The sequence below is a fragment of the Notechis scutatus genome, chromosome 6 (assembly GCF_049901735.1).
Source record: "Notechis scutatus isolate UNSWTSFEM ecotype Mainland chromosome 6, rNotScu1.2, whole genome shotgun sequence".
NCBI lineage: Eukaryota > Metazoa > Chordata > Lepidosauria > Squamata > Elapidae > Notechis > Notechis scutatus.
In genome coordinates this window covers 53810101-53837543 of record NC_142014.1, presented here as the reverse complement: position 1 = coordinate 53837543, position 27443 = coordinate 53810101, and the positions used below count along the sequence as shown (strand labels likewise).

Below are 27443 nucleotides of genomic sequence, written 5' to 3'. Positions count from 1 at the left end.
TGTCTTCCTTTCTAGTTCAGGTGGGCTAAAAGCTGTGTGAGCTTTGCCCCAACTTCATTTTCCCCTTCACAACTTCTGTCCTCCCTTTCTAGTCCAAGTGGAAAAAAGGGACATTCTCCCAGCTTCATTTCCCCTGCAGCTTCTAGCCCACGTGGGCTACAAAGGGAGGCGAGAAGCTGTGAGGAGGGAAATGGAGCTGGGACAATTTTTATAAAAGTGTCAAATTCAGAAAAGTGAGCCTTTGTGTATATTCCACAGATTTGTTTATTTTGTGATGTGTAAATTGGAAGGGACAGTTTATAAGATGTTCTTACATAATCACCTGTGTATGCAGGCAGTCCTTGAATTGCAACCATAGTTGGAGTAAAAAATTCATCATTAAGTGGTGCAGTCATTAGGCAGGACACCATTTGCCTGTGACTTACCCTGCTAGCTTCCACACTGACTTTGTTTATTCGAAGCTGGCTTGGAAGATTGCAAATGGCGCCAAATGATTGCAGGATGCTATCCTAAGCGCAAGCTGATTGCTAACTGCCTGGATCATTATTATTTAACCATGATGGGATACTGTGACCTTCATAAGTACTAGGTTATTTTCAGGGCCTCATCACTTCAAGCAGTCGCTTAACAAATGGGTGTGAGGTTGAGGTGTATCTAATTTGTATAAAAGAGAGAGGCAATCTAGGTGAATGGCTAATTTCTTTTAAAAAATTCTTTTATTTGATTTACATTGATTTAAAAATTAACTTAATTTACATCTGAGCAGAATCGGAAATAATAAATATTAACAACCTATTAGAAAAACTTATCAGGGGACATTGCTTTTTTAAAACATGTTTGACAAATGTTGTGTTTCTCATACCGACAAATATCCTTTTGCAATATATATGTGTAACGTTAGTTTGGCTGGTACATCTTACAGTAATGGTCCCAGATCTGAATTTGCAAATTGGAATGACCTTGTAATAGCACTAAAGATGGCCATTCATGATTATAGTTTTTCAGAAAGAAAAGGAGCTTATTTTTTATGCAAATTATACTGTTTTGCATAAGGATGTTTATATCTGCAGTGAAGTAGGTAAAAAATATTTTTAACTTTGTTTTCTAATGTTAGAAGAAGTTTACATGAAACTCCTTTATAAATACACTCAAAATCCCTAACAGTTCAAGTCAATTTAGTATCCTTTAATAATAATATCTCACGTATAGAGTTTCTTCCAAGTTGAAACCACAACTAGTGTTGAAAAATATGCTAAGTCTTGCAAGAGAAAGCAAAGTAACTAGCTTGTATAGATGAAGCTCTGAAGCTGGAAATTTGAATCCAGGTCAGAGGAGCCAGATACGCCAAACTTCTAAAGTTGCTTGTAGTCCTCAGGTATCCTTTTTCAAGTTGCTTGATGTTCCTTAATGTTCCTGTGGGCATGACTAGGATGAAATGCTGGATAAATAGACGTATCACTTAACTGAGGGTGAAATGTTCCAAAACTTAGCCCTACCATTTTATTGCTGCCTAAAAACCCTTATAGACATAAATCAGAAAAAAGGAACTATGGTTTTGATAATTTAAAAAAATAAGTTAATGGGGGAAAAAGATCTTTCCTTTTGTAGCCATAGAATATGAGAGAATGTTGTGCTTGTATTTGCTGCAAAGAAAATCAGACCTTTCTTCTATTTCTTTTTATCTTTTTGCACTTTTGTCTGTTTTTCTCGCTTTACCTTTTCTTCTCATTCATTACTTTAGTTTTTGGTTAATTTGTATATTTTTAAAAAAAAATCTTTTAATTAAATTTGTATGTACATGTAGTCTTCACTTAATGAGTTCTAATAGATCTTCCAAAAACTACTTATGACCCAGTCCCAGAATTCCAACAGGTATGTTATTCCCTCTTCCCCCATTGAGTCATGTGATCACATTTTGGATGCTTGGCAATCAGCTCGCATTTAGGACCATTTGCAGCATTCCACATTCATGTGACCACAATCTTTAGTGGGGAGCGGGGGTTGGCCAGTTTTCAGCATTTAGTTCTGGTTTTGGACAAAAAAACCCTCACCTATTGAGTAAAACAGTTTTATTGACTGCTGCAAAAAAGGGTCATAAAATCAGGTACAGTCATGCAGTGATCCTTTTAATGACTGCCACAACTTATAACCATAATTCCAGGATCATGTATGGCCGTAATTCAAGAACTACATATATATATATAAATAAAACTCAGCCCCAACCACCTCATCATTCTCACTTCCCCTTCAAATCTTATGTGTGACCTTTGTTCACCCAAAGATTGTACACTGCCAGAGTAATTCAGTGCTACTCTAAATAAATTTTTAAATCTTGGTTAGGCCTTTTGTAGATGTTCTTAGCTTGGTATGACAGTCCCAACACATTGTTAGTAAGGTGCCTGGTAGAGAAAGCCAGAAGTTGTTGTAGTTAAGGTGGAGCATACAGTGCCATGTTTGGTTTTCTCTACTGCTGTGTCCAGAAGGTTTCTCATTCTCTGTCATACAACCTTTTTATTAAAGGGCTTGTTGTTTGCTTGCTTTTTCTCTGCCCTAGTTACGAAGTCCTGTTTGCTTTTGGGTGAATGCAGTATTTAATTGTGATGAGCCATTCTGATTTGATGGATTTTGTGAAATACTTTCGATTGGGTTCTGTAACCTCATTTCTGAAAAACAGGAGCAGGTCATTGTTTTCCTATTTCAGGTATATTGGGGATGTGGCACAGTTCAGAGAGATTGTAGATAACAGCAGCCTTTTGTGTCTGATCATGAAGTTTGGTTAGAATTAGATCATTGCCGCAGATGGCTCAGTTTCGTTTTAGCATAACTGCACAGTGACCAAGAACACTTTAATGTATTCAGTGAGTAATCCCTTAATTAACTAATTCATCATTATAGACTTCCTGAACCTCCGGTGTGTGGACTACATAGAGCTATGCTAGCTAACAATAGTAGGATGTCTTGTGTACCTGAAAGACTTAAGTTGAGAGGAAGGGTAGATTGCACAGCCACTGACAACTTTGAAATTCAAACTCACCTCCTTTTCGTCAAGTTTATATCATTATTTGATCAGCTTTTGCTGCCAAACTTCTAGCTAACAGGGAATTAGTGTGCTAACTTTTCTCTATTTAAATTTACTAATTGGTTTTGGCAGTATATGTTTATAACTTGCATGTGAAAAAGATTATGCCTTTCCCGTCAAGGTAAGCCACTGTAAATCAAAAGTTGGAATGGAATTGGAGGGATGTCCTAATGTCCATGCTACAGATTGCTTTATACTTTCTCTTGACTTTGTGCCCAAAGTTTGCATGGACTTTGTGCCATTTTAATCCTCTCCACAATTCTGTGAAATAACCATAGGCAAAGAAAAACCAGTCTGCTTAAACTAGTCAACAATTTCATTAAGCTAACTTTTTTTTTATTGCTATTGTGCTCCAGAGACTCCTGACTTACTTAGCCTCCTTTCCCCCCCCTCCCCCCCCCCCTGTGACTTCTGTTTTTGACTTGGAGGAAACTGCTCCGAATATTATAGCTTTATTATTTAGTTTTTCTCCTTAAGAGAATGAGACATACAAACCTCTGAGACATACAAGGTATTTGTCATTCTCTCAGGATCTGTTGATTCCCCTTTTACACAATCTTGCTATAAACTGCTAGATCTCACACTTGGTCGTTGTCTGATGAGAATTCCTTCTTTGTTCTTCTCCTCTTTTGCCATTCTAAGCAATTCCTCTCCTTCTTTGGTATTTACATTCTTGGCGTACTTGCTCACTATTATCATATTCCCCATCAACTTCATTTTAGCAGGGTAAGCATTTTTGATTCTTTTTAATCTCATGCAGGATAGGCCTCTTCAGACCTGTGGGAGGATTTGTGAAATACACATGCGCATATACACACACACACACACACACACAAAGATGGTTTACTACTTCTTGTAGCAAGTTGTTTGTTTTCTTGCATGACACATCTTTTCTATTATTCTTGTTAATGTATAGAATACCTGTATATGTAAAAGGTGCCAATATCAACTATTCAATAAAATTTGTCTTACAAAAAAGGAAATGACAACTTAGAGACATTGGTTCTATCTCTGCTTTCTTTTGCCACAATTATTCTACTTCCATTTACAAGTTTTTGTATTTTGCAATTTTCTCTAGTTCTTTCGCTTCTGCTCTGCTGTCTCCAGGTACTATCAGATCCACTACCCAGACTTTTCTTTTTGGTTTCTCTTATCAATAACTGTTACATCTGGGGTGTTATGGGGTAGGCGCTTGTCTGCTTGAATTATAGAACCCCAGAGCACTTTAGCTTCATCATTAGCTATTACTTTGCCTATTTTATGGTTGCACCAGGTTTTTGCTTGCAGGAAAGTGGTATTTATTGCAGATATTCTAATGCACCATTGTGGTGATGGAATCTGGTGCTGGTTGCAGAAGGGAGGGGCTCTTTCAGCATGCCAAGGATTCAAAGCTGATTCGTCTTTTGGCTTCTTGAGAAAGAGCCTCTCCCTCCCCCAAACCATTACAAACTAGTTTGTCATGCCATTTGTAGTCGGTCTGTGCAGTCCTCTTGCAGCAGCTAACTAGGCGTCCACCATTTCTCCCACTTCTTTGTAGAAACGGCATTTGCTCTCGCTCGCTGTCTTCTCAATTGTTGTCTGGATTAGTTCTTAAGGCTTGGTCTTGTGCAGCTGGAATTAGCCCCTCGTATAATAATGGGGCCATTAGAATCAGGGCCATCTGGGTTTTGTGAGGACCCTTGTTTCAGAGGGCAGATGCTGCTGCAAAGAGAAGGCAGACTTCCAGGATCCCATTAGATCAGGGGTCCCCAACCTTGGCCACTTTAACACTTGTGGACTTCAACTCCCAGAATTCCTCAGTCAGTTTTGCTGGCTGAGGAATTCTGGGAGTTGAAGTCCTCAAGTCTAAAAGTGGCCAAGGTTGGAGACCCCTGCATTAGATAACATTGTTTACTCAAAGGAACCCAGAGTACACCCAACTCTGAAGGATCAAATTGGTTGGGCAGATGCTGTTGGAGACAGATGGTATCAGTTGTAAAAATGGGTGTGACTCACTTAATAATGGCATTGCTTAACATTGCTTAATTCTGGTCCCAATGGTCAGAAGTCGAGGACTATCTGTATGATATTTTGGAGCTCTTCTATATCCTGACGGGAAATGATCAGAATTGTAAGTAATGTGTAAGGGAGGTCCTAGGTCCGTGTTGGCGAACCTGTGCCATGCATGCCAGAAGTGGGGAATTGCGCATGCACACGCAAAGACGGGTGGTGTCTAAGGAGGGAATCGCGCGCACAGGCCTTCTGGGTGCTGGCATGTGAGCTCGCGCAATTATCAGCACGGGAGCTGAGAAAGGTTAGCCACTACTGTCCTAGGTTGTTGAAGCTCCTAGAGGCATAATTGGTCCTTCAAATACCTTGATCTTAGGCCATTTAAAAAGACATTGATTCACACCCTTTTGAATCCATAGTATATGGATACCAGATTATGCATTACTGCTATAAAATATTATGGTAGAATGCATAGATGAGACTTTGTTAATAGGCAAGAAAATTACCTTGCAGCTCTTTCAGGTGCTCAAACAGAATTTTACACATTTTCTTCATGACTTTGATTGTCCTTACCTGTCTGACATGTAGAAATCTGTTGAAATTGAAATCTCTTTAGAATGGTAGGCTAGAGGAAGACCTCACTTTATGACCACAAGCAGGACTAGACTTTCTGTTGTTAAGTGATGTGGTCTTAAGGGAATCATCCTGTGACCTCACCTGGTTTTACAACCCTTTTTGCCACAGTTGCTAAGTGAGCCATGTAGTCATTAAGGAAATATGACTTCCTCCTTGGCTTTGCTTGTGGGAAGCTGGCTGGGAAGGCCCCAAATGGAGATCATGTGACTCTGGGATGCTGCAAGCATTGTAAATGCCAGTTGGTTGCCAAGTTCCTGGATCACAATCACATGACCGTAGGGACACTGCAACCACTGGAAGTGCGAGGACCACTTTGAGAATTAGATCATAGGCCCTGTTGTGAAATATCTGCTGAGGGGCTATTCCTCATTGAGATGGGATAATTTCATCTCTCTTCTCCTGCTAGGTGCTCCCAATTATTATTTTTAATCCTTTTTTAAACTGGCATACGTCCAAATAAAACTTTGGTAGCAGCTGCCCAATATTTTTATTTTTAAAAAATACGGATAGTCCTCGACTTACGCCCACAATTGAGCCCAGAGTTCTTGTTGCTAAACAAGACAGTTGTTAACTTAATTTTGCCTCATTTTACGACCTTTCTTGCCACAGTTGTTAAGCGAATCACTGAAGTTGTTAGTAGCATGATTGTTAAGCAAATCTGGCTTCCCCATTGAGTTATCTTTTTAAAAGGTCACAAAAGGTGATCACATGACCCAGAGACACCGCAACCATCCTAAACATGAGTCAGTTGCCAAGGGTCTAAATTTTAATCACATGACTATGGGGAGGCTACAGTCATAAGTATGAAAAATGGTCATAAGTCACTTTCAGTGCCTTTGTCACTTTAAACAGTTGCTAAATGAATTGTTGTAAGCCAAGAACTGCCTGTACTTGTGGTGCTGATTGGCATTTGAAAGTAAAAACTATGTCATTAGCTGATGCTTTTTTTTAATTAAAAGTCTCATTTTAAAAATGTTCAAAGTCTGGGATGGCAAAAATCTTGCTGAGCACCAAATGACATTAACATTTTCTGCTATGCTAAGAAACCCAAGAAACTACCGTATATTAAATACCAATGGACAAATAGTGAGGATATACATAGATAAGATCCTAATTTCCCCCTTGTCTTCACACATTCATGTGGACACCACACCATCTCTCACTTTCCAGTGGCTAGAAATATAGAGATGAGAAATGAGAAAAACCTTGCTTTCCTGGCTTTAGTTTCTATGTAAAAAAAAATTCTTTGTTTTTTCCTATTGATATCAAGTTCCTGCACTTCAGCAAACGAGTCATATTCGTGTCTGAAGCACCTACAGTACAAAGCTAACCAAAATGATAGGCTGGGATTCATAGTTGTAGTAACAGGTGGCCTTCCCCATATCAAATCAGGCTGTACAATCTGGGATGGGCCTAGCACACATGCTTCAGTACGCCTGCCCATCAGCGTGGGTGTAACCAAACTCAGTCCTTTGAAATGAAAGCAGAGAAAGTTTCCTTCAAGCTGGATTTGCAGACTCAACTTGATCCTTTCTTAGAAGTATTGGAAACTCAGCAAGATCTGAGGATCCATCCAAGAACTGCTTCTAAGTACTGTATCCCTGAGTGGAGAATGTGGCAGATGCGGTCATTGGATGGTTTCTCTATAAATGCTTTTCCTGCTGCAGACAGCTCTCTGGTATGGATATATTATTTCAGATATTCTATGTGAAGAACCTATGGGAGCCTCGGGTTTGAAGCCCAAGGTCATTTTGCTTGTGTAAACCGAACTTAGATAACTGATTTAAATATTTTTGTTGGCATCTTATTTTTCTTTATTATTACGGTAGAACTACATAGTGCATCCAAATAACTATTGTGTTCTGTATTTGAAGGGGGTTAGTATCCTTTTTGTTTGTCTGAAACCAGGGAGATCTTCCTATGGCAGCTGTCCTGAACTAGGAAGCTAAACTGGTTGGGGTGCAGCAACAGCTGGCATGTGTGGCATTACAAATTTGGTTTGAGTGGCATCCACCCTACCTATGCAAGAGTTTCCTATCAGAAACAGGAAGGGAATGGCAAAGGTGGAAAGCTTCTGGCTCACCTGAGAAGTTCCTACTGCATGTTTTTATGTTAACTTTGTTTTTTCTCAAATCTGACTTGTGCCATAGCCTTGAGTGGGTGATTTTAATATTTATAAATTACACCTCCTATGTTAAGCGAAGCTTAACTATGATTTGTTTGCTCTGTGTCTTGTATTAGGAAAAAGGAAAAATGTATTTTTTAAAGATGTGGTTCATAGTGCAGGATAGCCCTTCAAAAGAAAGTTCAATTTTTTTTACAAATATAAAAAAAGACTCTGTCCATAAAAGAATAATTCAGGTAAATGATGAAAAAATGTGAGTAGTTCATTTAGTTCAAGTCTAATTATTTATTCATATAGGTAAGTTTAAGTGTTTATTATTCAATCGCTATGGATCAAGCACCTTTAAAAGTGTTTCAGAGAAAGGAGCTTCTGACCTAGTCATGGATAGATGGAGAGCCAGGGCTGTAGGCAAGATCATGAAATCAAGAAAACAACCCAAAAGAAGGCAGTGGCAAACAATTTATGTATTGTTGTTGTATTATGTCTATCTAATTATCAAAGATTTGATTACTAATTTATTTGAGATTTAATTTAGTTATGCAAACAAATGTAATAAATGTATTGCACAAACAACATTATTGTTAAATAACGCCAGTACATAAAACTGTTAAAACAATACATTGGCTCACTTTTTACATGTTGTTCCTGCCTTATCGGTTACTAGAAGAATGATCAGCTTCTGTTTGCTACCTATTCTAAACCAACCATAATTAGGAAAGTTTATTTTTTTGTTAAAATCTCTGGGCTTTAGTTGGCCATAAGCAAGCGCAGGATGGAGCCAAGCATCGAATAAGTAGCATATCGTGTCTGTACCGTATCATAACAGTTTATCTGGCAGTAAATGCTTATCTACCCTGAGGAAGGTCAGGGTATTAAGTAAATAAATAACATTATGTTTTAATTCTTTGAAAATGGAATGTAACAGCATTTACAGCAGCATAATAGAAATCTGGCCAAACGCAGTCACGTATATTCAATATATGTACACATATATTCACACACTCTATATTAAGAACAAAGCCTTCCTCTATTTTTAGAAAGATAATAAATTCACTTTGCTTTGGGTTTAGTATCATTTTTACTATAGATCTGATAACTGAATTTGGGCCAACAAAATGTTTCTTTTTAGTGCTACAACTGTAATACAGGAAAAGCAGTAATCCTTATTATTCCCCTAAAGGCATTCATGTAGTGATACAGTGAGAAAGACCTGTTTGCGTGCCTGTTGTTTTTAAGTAAGCTTGTAAGCCTCCTAGATATTCTGGAAGCTGTAAGGGTAGATGTTTGCTATTCTTTTCTGTAGATGAGTTTTAATGTACATTCTTGAAATTCAGGGAAATGGGGAGTTGTGGATGTTTTGAATACATAAAAGAGCTCTGGTTGATTGTGTAGATTGGTTGGGGAGATATAGAGGACTTGGTCTCTCATCATCTCTCTGCATAGAAACCAAGTAAGAGCTTTAAGGAAGGAAACCCTTTCATCTGAATCCCTTTCTTATTATTACAACTCCCAGCAGGCTAAAAAAAAAACCAGAAACTAATCTTAGTTACTCTAGTTATAAAGCAGAGTTAATTAGTGATAGGCAGATAAAAAATGCAGCAGTGGTTCTATGTGTGACGTCTTTTTCATGTTTTCAGATGTAAGAGTTTATTGCATATTTCCCCAGTGTATGCTTTAGTCTAGTCCAAGGACCTTCAAACTTGGCAAGTTTAAGACTTGTGGACTTCAACTCCCAGAATTCCTGAGCTAACATGACTGGAGGAGGAATTCTGGGAGTTGAAGTCCACAAGTCTTAAAGCTGTCAAGTTTGAAGACTTCTGGCCTAGTCTTTCCCATCTTCTAGAGCAGTCTGTGGACCAGCACTGTGGACGCAGCATGCCAGAAATCAGGCAAAAAAGCAAAGCCCCATCCATGGGATGCAGGCAGCATGCGAAACCACGCCCCCTACAGGCTGCGAAAAAACCTCTCATCTTGGAACCGGTCCCTGGTGCCCAAAAGGGGGGGGGGGAGTGTTCTAGAACGTTATGAATGATAAACATTGCATACTGGAGAGTACAAGGACAGGGAATGGTCAGCTTAATCTTGTGCTCTGTATTAAATCTGTTCTGTCTTCATCTCTCTTTCCAGCCAGATCTTCTGAATTTCAAGAAGGGATGGATGTCCATATTGGATGAGCCAGGAGAGGTAAGGTGGAAGAATTATTAGAGGCTACCTCATCCCCACCTCTCCATTTGAAGAATTATTAGGACTCTTCTTCTTACTCTTACTCTTCTTTTTCTTCCATTCCATAAAAATAATAGTTTTACAACAACCCCTTTTTAAAAATGTGGAAATTAAATAGGCTTTTGATTTTTCTTCATAGTTAAATGTATTGCTTTACACAGAAGCTTTTGCTATGTAACATAAATGAATTATATGTATCAGTAAAATATCAATATGGATACATGTTTTCTGTGATTCACAATTCTGTTGCATGTTTTTTGTAAAAAATGGCTGACAAATAAATTGGGATATCTCTTTTTTCATAATTAAGTGGCTACACATGAGTCTGAGTGTTTTTTGAGCAGTATAGGTGTTGAATAATCCATGTTTTTGAGAATTGAAAAAAAAACATATTTTATCTTGCTGTTCTCCTTCGGTTGATGGTTTGGCCAACAGTGGACAAAGCACTGGTTTGTGCTGACAGACTCAAGTCTGAAGTACTACAGGGACTCCAATGCTGAAGAGGTAAGAGCCTTCATGGAATCTTTTGGATGTGGTAGTCAAGTATTCAAGGGAAGAGTACTGTATAATGATTGTATGTATTTCCTTGGGGGGAAAGTAGAAGTGATGTGCTTATTTAAAAGTGACAAAGAAATGTCATGTACTTCTCTATACACTGAAAAGATAACATGGGATTGCTTAGCTTGGAAATAATTATTGAACTGAAGTAGATAAGAGGAAGGAGGAGGTTCCAGTAGGCTGGAAAGGGTGTATATTGGAGATAGGAAATTCCTGGAGTAGATGATTTGCTTAATGCTTATGGTCTGGAGGTCTTTTCAGGCAGATGAGCTAGATGGAGAAATTGACCTACGTACTTGTACCGACGTGACAGAATATGCAGTGCAGAGGAATTACGGCTTCCAGATACATGTAAGTGCTCAAAAATGAAATAAAAGTATTTGGAAATGAAATAAAAGGCCATATAGTTTACTGAGTCCAGCAAGGAATTCTCTAAAGTTCTGTAATTCTGTGGAGAAGATGCTTCTGTGTTGCCGCCATAGTGAAGTAAACACAAAGGATGGCAATTTAGCTTGTGAATTGAAATTATTTTCTAAACCACAGTCATAGAATTATAACAGGAAAGAACCCCAGTGCTTACCTTTCTGTTTCCCAAGAGACAGAGTAGAATTGACCAAGATGAAGTTTTCAAAAGGAATAGGTGGCAGTTTGTGTAAATACTGTTGAACAAAGGGTTAAACTAAGTGGAATCCAGCTTTAGTTACAGCTAGTTGACTTAAAACTGTAATGGAGGCCATAAGTACAGTTGTGAATCATTGTGATCTTAAGTCTCACATGACTGGACCTGGGTTTTTTTGGCATTTTTTGCAATGGTTATTAATCAAACATCATGGTTGTGAAAGAGACCTGGAAGTAAATGCTGAAAACCAGCAAAAAAAACACCATAAATGTCCTATAATATGTGCAAATGACTGTAAAGGTGAACCTGACCAGCCAGCGCATAACCTTGGGGGGATGTGGCCCTTGTAAATTCAAAATCAGGTTGTAAGTAGCTTTGGGGGTAGGGATCCATCATTATTTAAAACTGTTGCTTAATAACTAGTCATAAGTTGAGGAATACCTGTAATACTTAGTTTGTAAGGAAGTTTTTATGTGATTTTATCCTCATTGAAATTGTAAGGAAGTTCTTATGTGATTTTATCCTCATTGAAATCTGGCTGTTTCCTGTTTAATCAAAACCCAAACCAGAAGTCAGATGTACTCATAGGACTTGCCAGCATTTGGAGTTCTTGGTGCTCTCTGAGCTCTGTTGTTTGCTTACAGATGTTTCATTTCCCAACTTTTCAGTCAAATGAAACATTGCAAGCAATCAACAAAGCTCAGAAGCACCAAGGATTACATAGTTCAATCCTGAGCTGCATATATTCTCTTCTATTGCTAGTATACACTGCCTTCCATTTGGCTCGTTACCTTTCCTATGTTGAAGGTGAACCGTAGGTATACTTGAGGTGTATAATCAAGCCATATTTTGTGTGTTTCTTTTTTCCAGACTAAAGATGGTGTTTTTACATTATCTGCAATGACATCAGGAATCCGCCGGAACTGGATTGAGGCTCTAAGGAAGAGTATTCGACCAGCCAGTGTGCCTGATGTCACAAAGTATGTGGTGCATCAAAATTCAGACAGATATACGTTCCTTGCTAGAATGTGGTGTTAGAATGGAGGTGGCAGAGCAATCATCTTAAATCTGGTGCTCTTTAACAGACATGGTGGTTGAGAATTACAAGCAAACTGTGCTGAAGGTTTTGGTAAAAAACAGGTTTCTTGTGGAGTTGAGTGGAGAAAACTGTTGCCCTTCGGTGTACTGTTTTCATTGGTCAATAGTTCTTTTCTAGATTTCAGAAATCCCTTTTCCCTAGCCCTGATGAGTTTGGATATAGCATCCTTTAAATGTTGACTAAGAGTTAGGTTGCTGTGCTGGGCCTCTTTCCGATTCCCAAAAGTTGTCTAGTCTGATCCAATGCTATCAGTCTGGGATGCCAGCTCTTCTCTCCAACTGGTCCAGGTGAAAATATTTATTAGTATTATTCATCACATATCTTTTGTTATATTTCCAACAATCCAGTTATTGTAACTCCTTGAGAACTTGTTCCTCTTGAATTACTATGTGGGGTAATAGGGCTGACTGTGCTTGGGTGGCTTCCAGATGTGGGTGTCATCTACAGTGAGATTGGAGATCCATTGTAGGCAGTTTCTATGAACACTTTCCTGAATGGTTTCTACTTCTAAGTTTTGCATGACTTTCCTCCTGGTTTCAGGCTATCTGACCACAACAAGGAAAACTCATTCTGCAACAATAAATCCCCCAAGAGTTCCTTCCGAACTGAGCTGCAGCCCAACACTGGAAGTGAGGTGATATCCAGAGCTGGCAGCAGGAAGGCTGAAGGGCAGCAACAGGCTTTTGACTATGTTGAGTTATCCCCCTTACAGCAGCGGTCAGCTTTAAATAAGGGGTCTCCTCAGCGGTCAAGAGGGAGCACGAGAAGTTCAGATGGAGCAGTCAAGCGGGAAGAGTTGGAGCGGGACCTGGCGCTCCGCTCGGAAGAGAGGCGCAAGTGGTTTGAGTCTTCATTCAGTGGGGGCCTGCAAACCGACGGCCCAGCAGAGAATCTTTGTCCTAAGAAACCTCAAGGGACTCCTCTGACCGAAGCTCAGAGGAGTCGGCTAAATGAAGACATTGAGAAGAAGTGGCAGGAGCTGGAATGTCTGCCTCTAAAGGAGTCCAAACGGGTCCCACTGATGGTGCTGCTGAACCAGGGCAGAGGGAACCCTGAGGATGCAAGTGAGGCACTGGAGAAAGAGGTAGAGAAAAAGGGAGATGGTGCTTTTAAAGTTTGATAAATAAAATAAACAGAAGTAGCCACTGGTAATGTCCTGAGTCATCATGTGTGGGAGGAAATACCTCTGTCCTTTTCACAAGCCTGAATAATGCAAATGTGCACATTCCCTGAATTGTTTCTGCTGTTGATGCTGACTCTTTGAAATCTATTGAAATAAGAAGGAAGGAGAAACATAAGCTTCTCTGTAGAGGTAGCACTTAGTAATAGCATTTGGACTTATATACTGCTCCATGGTGTTTTACAGCACTCTCTTGAGTAGTTTACAATGTCAGTGTATTGCCCCCAACAATCTGGGTCCTCATTTTAGCGACCTTGAAAGAATGAGTCAACCTTGAGCTGGTCAGGATTGAACTCCGGGCTGTGGGCAGAGTTAGCCTGCAATACTGCATTCTAATCCCATGGCATGCCATCAGTCTGGTGTACTGAGAACACTACAGTACTGAATAGGAAAAGACTTCCTTCCATGCTTTTAACAGTGTGCAAAGAAGAGGTGCCAGTCCAGGTTCATTTTGAGTTTGACACATTCACCAATAACATTTCAATCACTTGGCCATTCCACACACATAAGTCTGGATCAGCTACAGTTTACTGAATAAAACATAAACTATGGTTCACAAACCACTGGCTAGATTTTCCTGACACACTGAAGCAAACTGGAACAAACCATTAGTTTAATACAGGATATGAAACATCCATATAACTATTGTGCAACTTTTGTGGTTTGGTCATAACACTAAATAATGTGACACAAACCAGAACACAGAGATCATTGGAATGGTTCTATGTGTCATTACTTGCAGAAATAACGTACTTTGAAGCTGTCTTGACTATGGTGGCCAGAGTATAGAGTCATCTGGATAGAAAAATGACTCTTGAATGTTGCCAGCAGCTTCCAAAATCCACGGTCACATAGGAGTTGACTTCCATGCAGCAGTGATTATGATGTTTTGGAGCAGCAAAAATGGGGAAATAGTAAGGGGTTTAAAATGGATGTACTAAATTGATGTATCAGCATGCTGGCATGTTCCTATGTCATAATATCAAGGGTGTGTGGATGGATTAAGGAGTAAGTCCATTTGCCTTTCCTGGTGACCTGGGACTCAGGTTAACAGAAAATTATTCTTTGGTGGTGGTTTGTTATTCTGCTAAATCATTTTTCTAACAGGTCCAAGTCCTGAGGTCACAGCTGGAGTCCTTGCGTTCACAAACCACTGGCTAGATTTTCCTGACACACTGAAGCAAACTGGAACAAACCATTAGTTTAATACAGGATATGAAACATCCATATAACTATTGTGCAATTTTTGTGGTTTGGTCATAACACTAAATAATGTGACACAAACCAGAACACAGAGATCATTGGAATGGTTCTATGTGTCATTACTTGCAGAAATAACATAGTACTTTGAAGCTGTCTTGACTATGGTGGCCAGAGTATAGAGTCATCTGGATAGAAAAATGACTCTTGAATGTTGCCAGCAGCTTCCAAAATCCACGGTCACATAGGAGTTGACTTCCATGCAGCAGTGATTATGATGTTTTGGAGCAGCAAAAATGGGGAAATAGTAAGGGGTTTAAAATGGATGTACTAAATTGATGTATCAGCATGCTGGCATGTTCCTATGTCATAATATCAAGGGTGTGTGGATGGATTAAGGAGTAAGTCCATTTGCCTTTCCTGGTGACCTGGGACTCAGGTTAACAGAAAATTATTCTTTGGTGGTGGTTTGTTATTCTGCTAAATCATTTTTCTAACAGGTCCAAGTCCTGAGGTCACAGCTGGAGTCCTTGCGTTCCCACAATGAGGCAAACCTCCATAAAAATGGGCATGTACCCCAAGGATACATTTCCCAGGTAATGATAATAGCCCAACATAATCTTTACATTCTCCAGCTTTTCCTTTCTCCACTCCAGTCGCTAACCAGCCAACGTGGATAGAGAAATGCTGGGACCATGTCCATCATTTTCCTATCTATGCTTGATGTATCTGCAGTGGGGCAGTGCCTTTAACATATGGCAAACATTGTAAAGGAAAGGACTTCTAATGCAAGCTCTTTCTGATTGTGCTGCTCTTTAAAGTAGAGATGGGAAGCCTGTGGAGCTCCAGAAGCTGCTAACTTTGATTTGCAGAACCTCTTGATGTTACCATATTGGCTGAGGTATGCTGGTAGTTCAACAATAACTGAGGGACTGTAGGGATTGAAACTGATACCAAGTTGGATAAAGTGGGTGTGGGTGGGTAAATGGGGTTTCACCCTATCCCATTTCAGTCTCAACCTGTGATTATAATTGTAAATGCCTGCTTGCCTGATATGGAGTGAGGACAAGGCAGGAAATGTCTATTTCCATGTTGACCAGAAGCCATTATGTTATTTATCCATATCTGAACAGAGTGATTCTCTTGCATATTTATTGACCAGCTAAGATTTAGTGAGAATGGACTCACAAGGTCCTGTACTGGGCAACAGTGCACTCTGCAATGACTCAGGACAGTATTTTCAATACCAGTAGAAGGCACTCAGCTGTGGAATTTCCTCTGCACACAATAACAGTTTCTACCAAATCTTGGGAACTTTTAGCACCAACTTGAGTTCATTAAAATAGTGGGATTTTTTTTATTTCCTTTAGCAATGATTACAGACTTAAAAATGAATGAACAGATGGATAAAGTAACTATGACTTGTTGAAAAAAAACAGTTTCAAACAGTAACGTACGGTTGTTTTAACTTTAGCTAAGGCTATTTTGAGTGCATTTGAGGCCAGGCAAAACTGTAACCCTAACCAGTGTGAATTGTCAAGTTTGCTTGGTGGTTGCACAACCAACAGAGAAGGTTGAAACCAAGGTTCATTATGTGTTGTTTTTATAATTTAAATTACAGTATAGCATTTCCAAATAATAAGATGGTTGAAGATACAGATATGGTTAAGAGTATTTGCCTTTGAGGCGTAGGAGTATTTACAGTTTATAGTGCAAAATAGTATCATCAACTAAATTATTTAATAAAGTAATTGGACAGGCTGAACTTGTTAACTGAAACTGTAAATTGGAGACCCTCTCTACTTTTTAAAACTTCTTTTGTTAACTTTATTTTTATTAAAAAATATTTCAATTCTTATTACAGAATAATCTAAAGCTTTTTAGACCAATTATAAAATCATTCTAAAATATAGCAAGATGATGATTATGGGTAGTTTTAATTGTCTATTGAAACTGCTATGCCTCTCAGGGTCATTATACATTGGAGCAGGCTATAAACACTAGACTAAACACCTGATAATTGCTAACAATTTTTAAAAATAAAATGAAAAATATGGAAGGTACAAGTTATAGGCTAAAAAAGTCTAAAATGTAGAATTGATTTTTTAAAAATGAAACCCAAAGATAATCCTCCACATACTCCTATTGATACTAAAACATAGCATGTATTGTGACTCAGAATTGAGTTACTTATATTAAACTTAAATTTTACATTTACACATACTAAAATGTAAAATGTTAATATCTAACTTGGTTACTTGATTTCCCTGTAACTTTGTTTATGAGATTTATTTATTTAGATTATATCAATAAACAATAGGTGAGTTTTAATAAAATTAAATATTTTAAGACCTTTATCAATTACCAGTTATAATTAAAAAGATTAAAATGATTCTGCAACACACATAGCTCCCCCAAATCCTCACCAGAAAAGCCAGTTCTGGTGGAAAGTTTTCACAACTTTCCACAGTGCTTTGGAGAGATGGAGCCACCACCACAAAGCCTGATCTCTAATCTCAGAGAAATAGGACTCACCTTCTAAGTCCCAAACAGCATAAGTCAGTTCTGAACTGTGACCCAAAGGACTGAGATAATCCATATGGGGCTCTCTAAAATCATAATTCCACCCCTTCCTGGCTAATTAACAGGAAGACCAAATTCTATTTTTAGGTCCCATAGATAGGTTGGACCCAAACTACTGTTTATAGTACATATAGGACAATAACAGCATCTTCAATTGAATTGTAAAACAGATTGTATTGTAAAACAAATGTCTTAACGTGTAACCTGATAGAGCTGCAGGGTAGAGATGCTTTTGTATCTCTCTTTTTAATATGTTACGTCCCTCTTAACTTTTTTGCAGTTATCTGTTCTCAGTGCTCCCCTTTGGCAAGCAGAGATGCGTTTCTTGTTAATTAATCACATAAAATGTGTTTTTCCATTCTTCTCTCCCCCATCCCTTTCTAGGAGGCATGTGAGCGCAGTTTAGCAGAGATGGAAAATTCCCATCAACAGGTCATGACAGAAGTACAACGGCATCACCAGTGGGAGATGGAGCGGTTGCGGCAGGAAAAAGAGCGCCTTTTGACTGAGGAGGCAGCTGCAACAGCTGCAGGTAGAACCTACACGATGCACCACACAAAACTAAGGTGTAATGCTTATTTTTCTTCCTGTATATAATACTGTATAAAAAGGAAGAAAATACAGGTGCCTATTCTAGCCATCTATTTTTTAAATATTAAACCTTGTCCAATCACGTTGATAAAGATTTTCCATTTTGACAATAGTGAGCCAGTTCAAAAGCAGAGAGAGAGAGAGAGCGCTTACCATCAATCCAAGAAAGTAGACTCAGATTTTCACTATAACAAAGTAATTTTTAATGACCCATGCCTAGTACTTGGTACATATTTCTTTTGTTAGTGAATTCCATTTTTTCCTAAACAGTTAAAATCCTGTAGTGCTGCCCTCTCTCGATGAGGAGAGGCAAAACATGTACTTTGGTAGAAAACAAGCAAACATCAAAAACAATTGTAGTCCTCAGGCTGTAGTTATCCCTTTAAATGCCAAGGGCAGAGCATGTAAAATTTTGGGAAGATATGGTTGTCAACCACAACAATATTTTCAGGGTGGAAACAAGCAGAAAATAAGTCTTGACGACACGAATGGGAACAAAAGAAGAACAGGCAAGGGAAAATCAAAGGATGGGGAAGTTAAAGGGAATTTATATTAGATATCTTATACTCAGCTTTGAACAAAGCTATAAAATTCTTGATAGAGATCCCATTAGAGAATTGGGGGAACTGTTACTTCATTTTTTATTGGTCCTTGTCCTCTACTGCCCTGACTCCTGGAAAAAGTAGGACTGGATTCATTGAAGTGGTTTCCTGCCTTTCTGTTAGGTCACGCATTTTAATAGCTTGAACTCGCAGCTGTTGACTTGTTAGCCCTGGGCATCCTGATGTCCATCTTAAAAATATTTTTTAGTTATTTGTAATCTAAAATGCATCTCATTGTTGATAATCTTTAGGAGCTATAGAACTGCTAATGCATCCAAATCAAACGGTAAAATCATCAGATGTTTTAATTAGATATATGCTGCCATCCAGCATGTTTAGACAATTCAAATTCCTTTTGTAATAAATCATTCTTTTTAAATACATTTTATTAAATATCATAAAATAAAAATACAAAAAGAAACAAAAGTTAGAAAACTGACAGAAAGAGAAGTGCAAAGAAAGAAGAAAAAAGTAGTGACTCGACTTACTCTCAATAAGATACCAAAAACTAAAAATAAAAAAAAATTACAACCTCAACCTTTTGCTTTACATTTTAGAACATCCCAGGCTATTCCTATAATAAGAAGAGTATTCTAATAATCAAAACCTAAAATTAAAGTATCATTTTTTTCAGTTTTAAGTGAAAAGTCCAGAAGTGGTTCCCAAGTAGAACTAAAACTAGATAAATTCTTCTCTTTAAGTAAAACAGTTTTGCCATCTCCCCTAACTCCATTAGCGCATCTATCCATCTTTCTGCATATCAGGCTCTTGCCACTATAAACATATAATTGCAAGGTTCCAAATTTTCTTTCAAGTTCTTGGTCCCTTAAACCTAAAAGGAAGACTCTTGGTTCCAATTTTATATTTAAGAATCTTTTGAATCAAGATAAACTCACCTAATGAAGACTTCATATTTGTGGTTTCAAAAATCTTTAATAGCTTTAAGATAGTCAATAGGCAGTTTGTTAAAGTGATTAGAAAGAGAAGTTTACAAACTTAGTGTCCTTTAAAACAGGAGACTCCAACTTTGGGAACTTTCAGACTTGTGGACTTCAATTCCCAGAATTCTTAGGAACTTTAAGACTTGTGGACTTCAATTCCCAGAATTCTGGGAGTTGAAGTCCACAGGTCTTAAAGTTGCCAAGGTTGGAGACCCCTGCTTTAAAAGACTCCACCATGGTTGCAAGCGAGATGGCTGATCTCGTCTTCTGGAGCTCCAATCCACAGAAACCTGTTGTCCTGAATCTCCTCATGAGGAGCAGCTGTCCAGAGCACATGTGGCCAATCTCCCAACCTCTCTTTGTCTTGGCTGTAAGCACCACTTTTGCAAAACTGTCTTTAATTCGCCATACCATCGCCAGTAGTCCAATAAACAAGTGAATTTCTCTTCAAATAATTGTTTTGAGAAACCTAAGAAAAACCTCAAAGTAAAACCTAATTTGTTAGCAATTATAATTGGGAATATAAATGATATTTCTCCATTTAATTGAATAACCTGATAATTCAGCATCCTTTTAATATTATGGCAGTGCGTTTTGGTAAAGAATATTCACAATGATCAAATACAATGTATAATTCACATATAACATGTTTAGCTCTAGCCACTGACATCTCCATTATTTAAACATCGGTGGGCCAATGTTCTCTTTGTCACCTGATACAATGAGTGCAGAACTTAATCCACTGGATTTTTCTCCTTCCCAAGACAATTTAATTTAAAGTGGTGGGACTTATCTCCAGGAGGGATGAGTCTGCCTACCGAGATGAGGTGGACCAGTTGCTTTCATGGTGTGGAGACAACAACTTGGTCCTCAACACCAATAAGACCAAGAAGCTTATAGTGGATTATAAAAGGAACAGATCTGACATCCAGCCCTTGCTTATCAGTGGAGACCGAGTGGAGCAAGTGGCCAGTTTTAAGTTTCTGGGTGTTACCATAAAAGAGGACCTGACCTGGGGTGCCCACATTGCAGCCCTAGTCAAAAGGGCCCAGCAGAGATTATACTACCTGAGACTTCTCAGAAAACAACTGAATGAAAAACTGCTGGTGACCTTCTACTGCTGCACCATGGAGAGTATTTTAACTTATTGCACCTGTGTATGGTTTGACAATTGCACAGTGGCAAATAGGACAGCACTCCAGAGGGTTAATGTCATTGCCCAGAAGATCATTGGTTGCCTTCTCCCCTCTTTGGAAGAGCTGTATAGCTCCCATTGCCTTAAGAAAGTTCAAAACATTCTCAAAGATCCATCTCATCATTGGAACCCTTTTTTTGAACTATTACCATCTGGCAGACGGTACAGAATAATGAAAACAAGGACAGATAGGCTGAAAAACAGCTTCTATCCCAGGGCAGTAGCTCTTTTGAATTCTGCTGTATAGTACAGTGTTGGTGTAGTGTCGGGGGTTTCCGGTTCAATGTGTGAAGGGTGAAGGATGTGTGTTTGTGTTTATTTTCATGGTCATGGTCATGATGTGCACCGAAGATGGTGTTTGATTTCATTGTACGAGGTGCAGTGACAATAAAGTAAACTAACTAAACTAAACTAATTTAGTTTGGAATACATAAGATACATAAATTACCAGTTTAGCAGACTTTACTAATCCTTTCTGTGTCTTGCCTCTCTGCTCCTACCCTTCCTTTTGCTCTAGCAATTGAAGCTCTGAAGAAGGCACACAGGGAAGAAATGAACAAGGAGTTGGGCAGAACACGCAACTTTCAGAAAGGGTTTTCAGATCCAAACAGGCTTCAGCAACAGCATCAGTAAGTGACGATTGAAAAATGATTGAGGGAATCTTGATTGGTGAATTGAGGTGGGAGATATAATTGTTATCTATCAAAATGTTGATTGCTGTAGCATTTGATGAAAATATTTGGGTGCGTTTTGGGAGCAAATTGAGTTCACCAGCAATTGTAAGTGTAATAGAGAAAAGAAAAATATAAAATAGCTGGAGAGTAGTCCTATTAATTTGTGTGTTCGTTTAAATTCATTTAGATCAAATTCAATTTTTGTCCTACCTTTATTTATAATATGTCATTTGACTCACCCCATTGTGCTTTTGGGATGCATCCCCTCTAGCTCATTCAGCTAAGTGCAACCCTTTTACAGGAAAAGCTAATGACCTTGCGCTTTCAGTTTTCACTAGAAGCCATTGCTTGTTTTTCTTTCAACAGACAGAAAGATAGGTCAGAAAGATAGGTTAAATAGGACCACTTAAGGCCCTTTTGCACCATAGATAGCCTAGAAAAGGAATTCTGGCAATTCAAAAAGATGCATATCAGACCTGGAAATGGAGATGTTAGCAGTAAGCTATATTTGTATAGATCGGGGGTCGCCAACCTTTTGGACCTCAGGGACCACCAAAGTCATAATTTTAAATCCCACTAACTGGTTCTGTGAGCGTGGCCTAATTTGTGGTGGTCTTGGTGGTCATGTGACTGGCTAGGCATGGCTTGTATGTAAATATAAATATTTATATAAATATTGAATTTTTTTATTAAAAAAGAGCAACTTTTACCCAAAATCAGGCAAAGCAGGCAGGTAGATTGAGTTGCTCACAGAATCACAGATTCATTCAGAAATCTATCTATCTGCCATTGGCTAGCTCAGTCTGTCACATAAAATTTGCTTGCAAGCAAACTCATAAAATTTGCTAGCAAGCAAACTCATAAAATTTGCTAGCAAGCAAACTCACAAAATTAACTCACAACACCATGCATGTAAATACTGATTTTTTTTATTTAGAAAAGGAGCAACTTTTACCCAAAAGGCAGATTGAGTTGCTCACAGAATCATTCAGTGATCTATCTATCTGCCATCAGCTAGCTCAGTCTCTCAAATTTGCTTGCTGTGAGTCTGCACTGAATAACAGAACCTTCAGTCCTAAGGGAGGTTCGACTGTACTTTAAAGCAGAGCTGAAGATCTAAAGACTAGCTAGAAAGCAAGAAATCCAACCATTTCCTGCTTCCTAGCTAATCTAAATCTCCCGGCACAGCAGAACAGATGATGGTCAGAAAAAGGAAAAATAGCAATTTAGCAGGCAAGTTTGCTGGGTAAGGAGTGAGTGGGCAGGGAGCGTTCCTGCGGGCCATGTGTACGGCGCAGCCTTGTGTTTCTGTGCAGCCTGGATTAACTGCTTTGGGAGGTTCTCTGGGGGTGACATTTCTCTGCAGCCCACCAAAATTTTCTCACGGCCCACCAGTGGGCCATGGCTCACCGGTTGGCGACTGCTGGTATAGATTAGCCTTTCAAACGGCTTTTGTCCCATGACGGTCACATTTTATTCAGGATTTGCAAAATAAGATTCTTATTTTGGAGGGGACAGGCCAGATGGAAGACTAGCAGAGAAAACTTAGGTGGTGTTGATGGTGAACTCCTGATATCTGCCGCAGGTCTGATGTGGAGTCTCTGAAGAGGGAGTTGCAAGTGCTTTCAGAACAGTATTCCCAGAAGTGCCTGCAGATCGGGGGCCTGGTGCAGAAGGCAGAAGAACAGGAACAAATGCTGCAGCGTTGTCAACAGGAGGGGAAAGAGCTGCTTCGGCAAAACCAGGCAAGGGCTGGTAGTGCTGCCAATAGCAGGAATTCTGAGGGAAAAACAGTGACAAACTTGCATTCATGAAAGGAGGACAGTTGCAATTTCCTTAATCTAAAATTCAAATTAAATTTAAATACCAGTGAGCTTGCCATTCTTCTTACCTGATGGTCCTTATCTTAGCAGCTAATTCTGGGAGATTTAGCAAAAAAAAAATTGTGATGTCAGCCATAGACCTGTTTGGGATCCCTAAAATGCTGAGTCAAGTTGAGCAATAGAATAGCAAACACTATTGAGCTCTGGAAAGTCAAGCTTGGTAGAGAGCCCCAGGCAACATGCAGCCTAAGATGTTTCTTCTCAAGGCTGCACAATTGAAGATGGTAGCAGGCCATTGTGTAAAAATGGTGCAATTGTCCAGAGTCTTTTGTCAATATAAGAAGTTAGACAGCCATGGTTTTGCTATATGTAACTCATCTTTTAATAACTTAAAAAGTTAAGAAATAGAAGGCGCAAAGCCAGAAACAATCTGTCTCCCTTGAGGACATTAAGTGTATTCCCTACGTGGCCCTCAATTATTGGGGGGGGGGGGGAATGTTTAAATGGTTACCAGCTTCAAAAAGTCTTCCTCCACCTGTTATATTTGATGAATATGTTAAACTATTTCATCCTCATTCTTCCAGGAGTTGCAGAAGCGTCTTTCAGAAGAGATTGGCCAGTTACGAGACTTCATTGCTGCTCGGGGCGCACGTGACAATGCTTCACACAACGAGAAGAGTTCTTGTGAGCTACAGGTAAGGAGGAAAGGTTGCTTGTTACTTCTTGCCTGTCAAACTTTGCAGGTTTTTTGTTTTGTTTCAGGTTTAATTTGGCTATGTAGTATTGTGAATGAAAATAAATCTCTGCTGAATCCAGAAGCAGATGCACACAGCTTTTGTGGCAACAAATAGCTCTTTTAAAGGGGAGATTGGGAAAATTAGATTAGCCAGCTTAATGTTTCTTCAAGACAATTGGTAGAAACGGTAATCAAGGACATAAAGAAAATCAAAAAAAGAAAATCAATCTCTATTTTGTCAAACTTGTAAGATTTTTTTTAAAAAGAAATCTACCAGGCAATAAGGTATAGTTGAACAAACGTGGTTGAGTAGCTCAGGTAAACTAAGCCACAGAAAATCAGTTTGTTTATGAACACTATCAATTTCCTGCTTTGTATCAGACATGATTTTAGTCTTAGGGGAATGCTTGGGCAACCTGATTTTTGTTGTCTTCTGAGGGCAGTATCTCACCCATCTTACCACATTGAAAGTGGTTTTGATAGTGGGCAGTTGTGTCCTGAACATTTCCCTTTCCATCTTTCTTCTGAAGGTGCTTCTTCGAGTGAAGGAGAATGAACTCCAGTATCAGAAACAAGAAGTCCAGTGTCTGAGGGATGAACTCCAAATGATGCAGAAGGTAGATTTCTAAAAGCAAATCAGAGTTGCCGGTTTGCAAGAAGTGTGTACGCACATAGGCGCAAACCGATCACTCCATTCCCTGTAATGGTATGCTGTGTTATCCAGAAAAGTAGCAAACTAAAGAAATTAAAGGCATCGTGTAGAAAAGGAAACCCAGCTAAAGCTGTTTCGCACCAAATCAAATTCTCTGTATTGCCCCATACCTTTCTGCCCTGGCAAATCACCTTTGCTTCCATCATATCCATGCCTTGCTTCATACTCTGGCTTTTATTCTTTAAATTATTAGGCTCTCTTTTTTGAGGATCTCTTCAAATCTCTATAAATTCTCAGTCATTCTTTTCCTCTCAACTTATTTCATTTTTTTTGTAATTTGATTCTCATTGTTTATGACTAATACATTTCTTCCATACTAGTCACTTAATATTCAGCCCACATTCATTCTTAATTCTCCTTGATCTCATTATATTACATTGCATTCAACTTTATATTTCTCTCCTGATATACCTAACATAAAACAGTGGGCAAAAGTATGCTTATATATAGCTATTGTCTTTTGATGAACATTCACTTCTTGCAATAGACCTATCTACTATTTTTCTAGAAACATTTGCACATCTTAAAATTTTTCTATCCAGGTTCCCATCTTTAATTAATGTTCTACAATATTGGTGTACAAATCATACATTTGCCTTATTTTTTGTACTACTTGCAAACATTTAATCCATTTTCCCTGTTATTTTCCTGTTATCCACAGCTATCTTTGTGTTAGATTGTGTTCAAATTCAGTTCAAATCATTCAACTTCTCAGCCAACACAATATCATCTGCATATTCTGGTTCATGTCCAGTATTCGTCTAACATCTCTACAAGTCCATAAATACTGTACATTAAACAACCAGGAAAACATCCAACATCCCTGTCTTACACTCCATTCAATACTGAGTTATCTGCTCAGCATTTATTCTTACATATGCTTTGTTGCAATTATATACCACTGTTATTATATTGAGCAACGAACTCCAGCACAAACAATTCCATAATTCAAGTCTGTTTATAATTAATAACGTGTACTTTACCTCAAAAGATGCCAGTATCTTTCATTTGTATCCTTGCTTTCTATTTTTTCTGAACAATGGTACTTCCTTCCCCATGCAGGACAAGAAGTTTGCCTCAGGAAAGTACCATGATATTTACCTGGAGCTGAATCACATCAAGCAACGGTCAGAACGAGAGATTAAACATTTGAAAGAGCATCTGCGCCTGGCCGTGGAAGCCCTACAAGAGAAAGAGATGCTGCACAACAATATTGGTATGAAAGACATGTTTGCATTAAAGACACAGGTTGTGTAAAGTAGAGCTAGCCAAACTGCAAAGGCAGAAGGCATTGGGGCCCCTTTTATCTCTCAACAGCAGAGATGCACCTTGTATTGGCTATCTTGCTGATTGCTTCAAAATCTTTCTCCTTGCCTCCTCTTCTCTCTCCTCCCCTCTTCTGTATGCCAGAGGACAAATGCATAAACAAACTGCTTGTAGAAGGCTCCATGAAATCAAGTTGAAAGCTACATGTTGGTCACAGCTACTGTATTGGTCTAGTCCAAGTCAGTTTCATTCTGCATCTAAAATAAGTTTATAAGCCAAGGATGTTACAGCTGAAATCTATAAATTGTCATCATCAGGACACTTGAAATGTTTTAAACACCTGTCTTCCATTACCATTAGCATGGCCACCAGTCCTACTATGTAGCAAAGGTACACTTTTTGAATACAATGTATTGTTCTTGATTCTACTTTTCTTTGTTCCATAGGTTAGTTACTTTTCGGCGCACCACTTTGGAGAATAAAGCAGCGTTCCTCTCCAGGAGCACTGAGCAAGACTTTACCAAATAGCCAGCACATGCATCTGTGTCACTTGGGCATGTTTTGGGCTGGATCCTACTACTAGCACCTTTTTGGGACTTTATACATGAAAATAATTTTTATATTTTGGGGATGGAGTTGGGGATATGTTTTAAAATCTTATACTTAAGTTTCCCAGCAGTTAACCACAAAGGTGGGCCAGATATTTCTCCCTAACGTTCCTTTAGATCTAATTGTTTCTTCCAAATATTTAGCTGTATTTACATTTAAAGTATTTATCTGCTTTCAGTTTTCTTCTAAATGGAGAAACAAAATTACATAACTCTCAACTTCAGGCTGTATAGTGTTGCTTCACAGCAATCCATGTTGGAAATACGCTGTGCCGAAAGAACGTTGTATTAGTTACATTGTCAGTGGAACTGGTTTGTCCAAAGACCATGCAGAGTTTATGTTTAGGATCTATGAGTAGCAATTGTTTTCAGAACGGAAGATTATTTTTAATGTTGATTAAATGCCTGTGCATCCCATTGTAAACTCAGTCTTCCTCCCCAAAAGTTGGGTTCAACTAATGTGTTCTCAGGGGGAGAAATTTTACTGCTGATGTTGCAGAGCCAAACAATGAAGGTGGCTAATTTTCTTTTATTTCTGCAGAGTTAACTTAATAAAATCATTGACTACAGAAATGTGTGCTTTTTTGCTTGGCAGTAGAAAGTATAAATGTTGAACCATTTTGCATTCCCCAAAGGTTGGCACCACTTCTTCTTATATTAACATTATTGGATCTTAATGCTTTTTGGAAGTTCAAAGTACTTTCCCTGTTTTCTCTCTAATCTTAGAAATCTTTAAGCAGAAATGGGGGCAGTGGGCCCCTTTATTTACATTTGGGATGATTTACAATAGATCAGGGATGTCAAACTCAAGGCCCATGGGCCGAATCCGGCCCATGGGGTGCTTAAATCTGGCCCATGAGGCCAGCCTGGAAATATGAAAGGACTGGCCTGCAGTGCCTCTGGTGGCTAAAACGGGCCATGTGAGGGGATGCGCACCTCATTTTCACCCTGCATGGCCTCATGCAGCACTCTACCCACTGAAAACGGAGGCTGGCCAACCACCC

General features: G+C 38.8%; 1 protein-coding gene across 1 annotated transcript in view; it reads left to right on the top strand.

The window, feature by feature from the left end:
- Positions 1-27006, top strand: part of TRIOBP (TRIO and F-actin binding protein) — a 59992-nt gene extending 32986 nt beyond the window's left edge. The window contains exons 10-22 of the mRNA XM_087969068.1: positions 9957-10013; positions 10488-10556; positions 10872-10961; positions 12100-12209; positions 12869-13412; positions 15209-15304; positions 17676-17823; positions 21138-21249; positions 22880-23039; positions 23702-23812; positions 24384-24470; positions 25628-25781; positions 26278-27006. Coding sequence (XP_087825194.1) covers positions 9957-10013; positions 10488-10556; positions 10872-10961; positions 12100-12209; positions 12869-13412; positions 15209-15304; positions 17676-17823; positions 21138-21249; positions 22880-23039; positions 23702-23812; positions 24384-24470; positions 25628-25781; positions 26278-26282 — 1743 coding nt within the window. The 3' untranslated portion in view covers positions 26283-27006. The remainder of the gene's footprint in view (positions 1-9956; positions 10014-10487; positions 10557-10871; positions 10962-12099; positions 12210-12868; positions 13413-15208; positions 15305-17675; positions 17824-21137; positions 21250-22879; positions 23040-23701; positions 23813-24383; positions 24471-25627; positions 25782-26277) is intronic.
- The last annotated feature ends 437 nt before the right edge of the window (positions 27007-27443 follow it).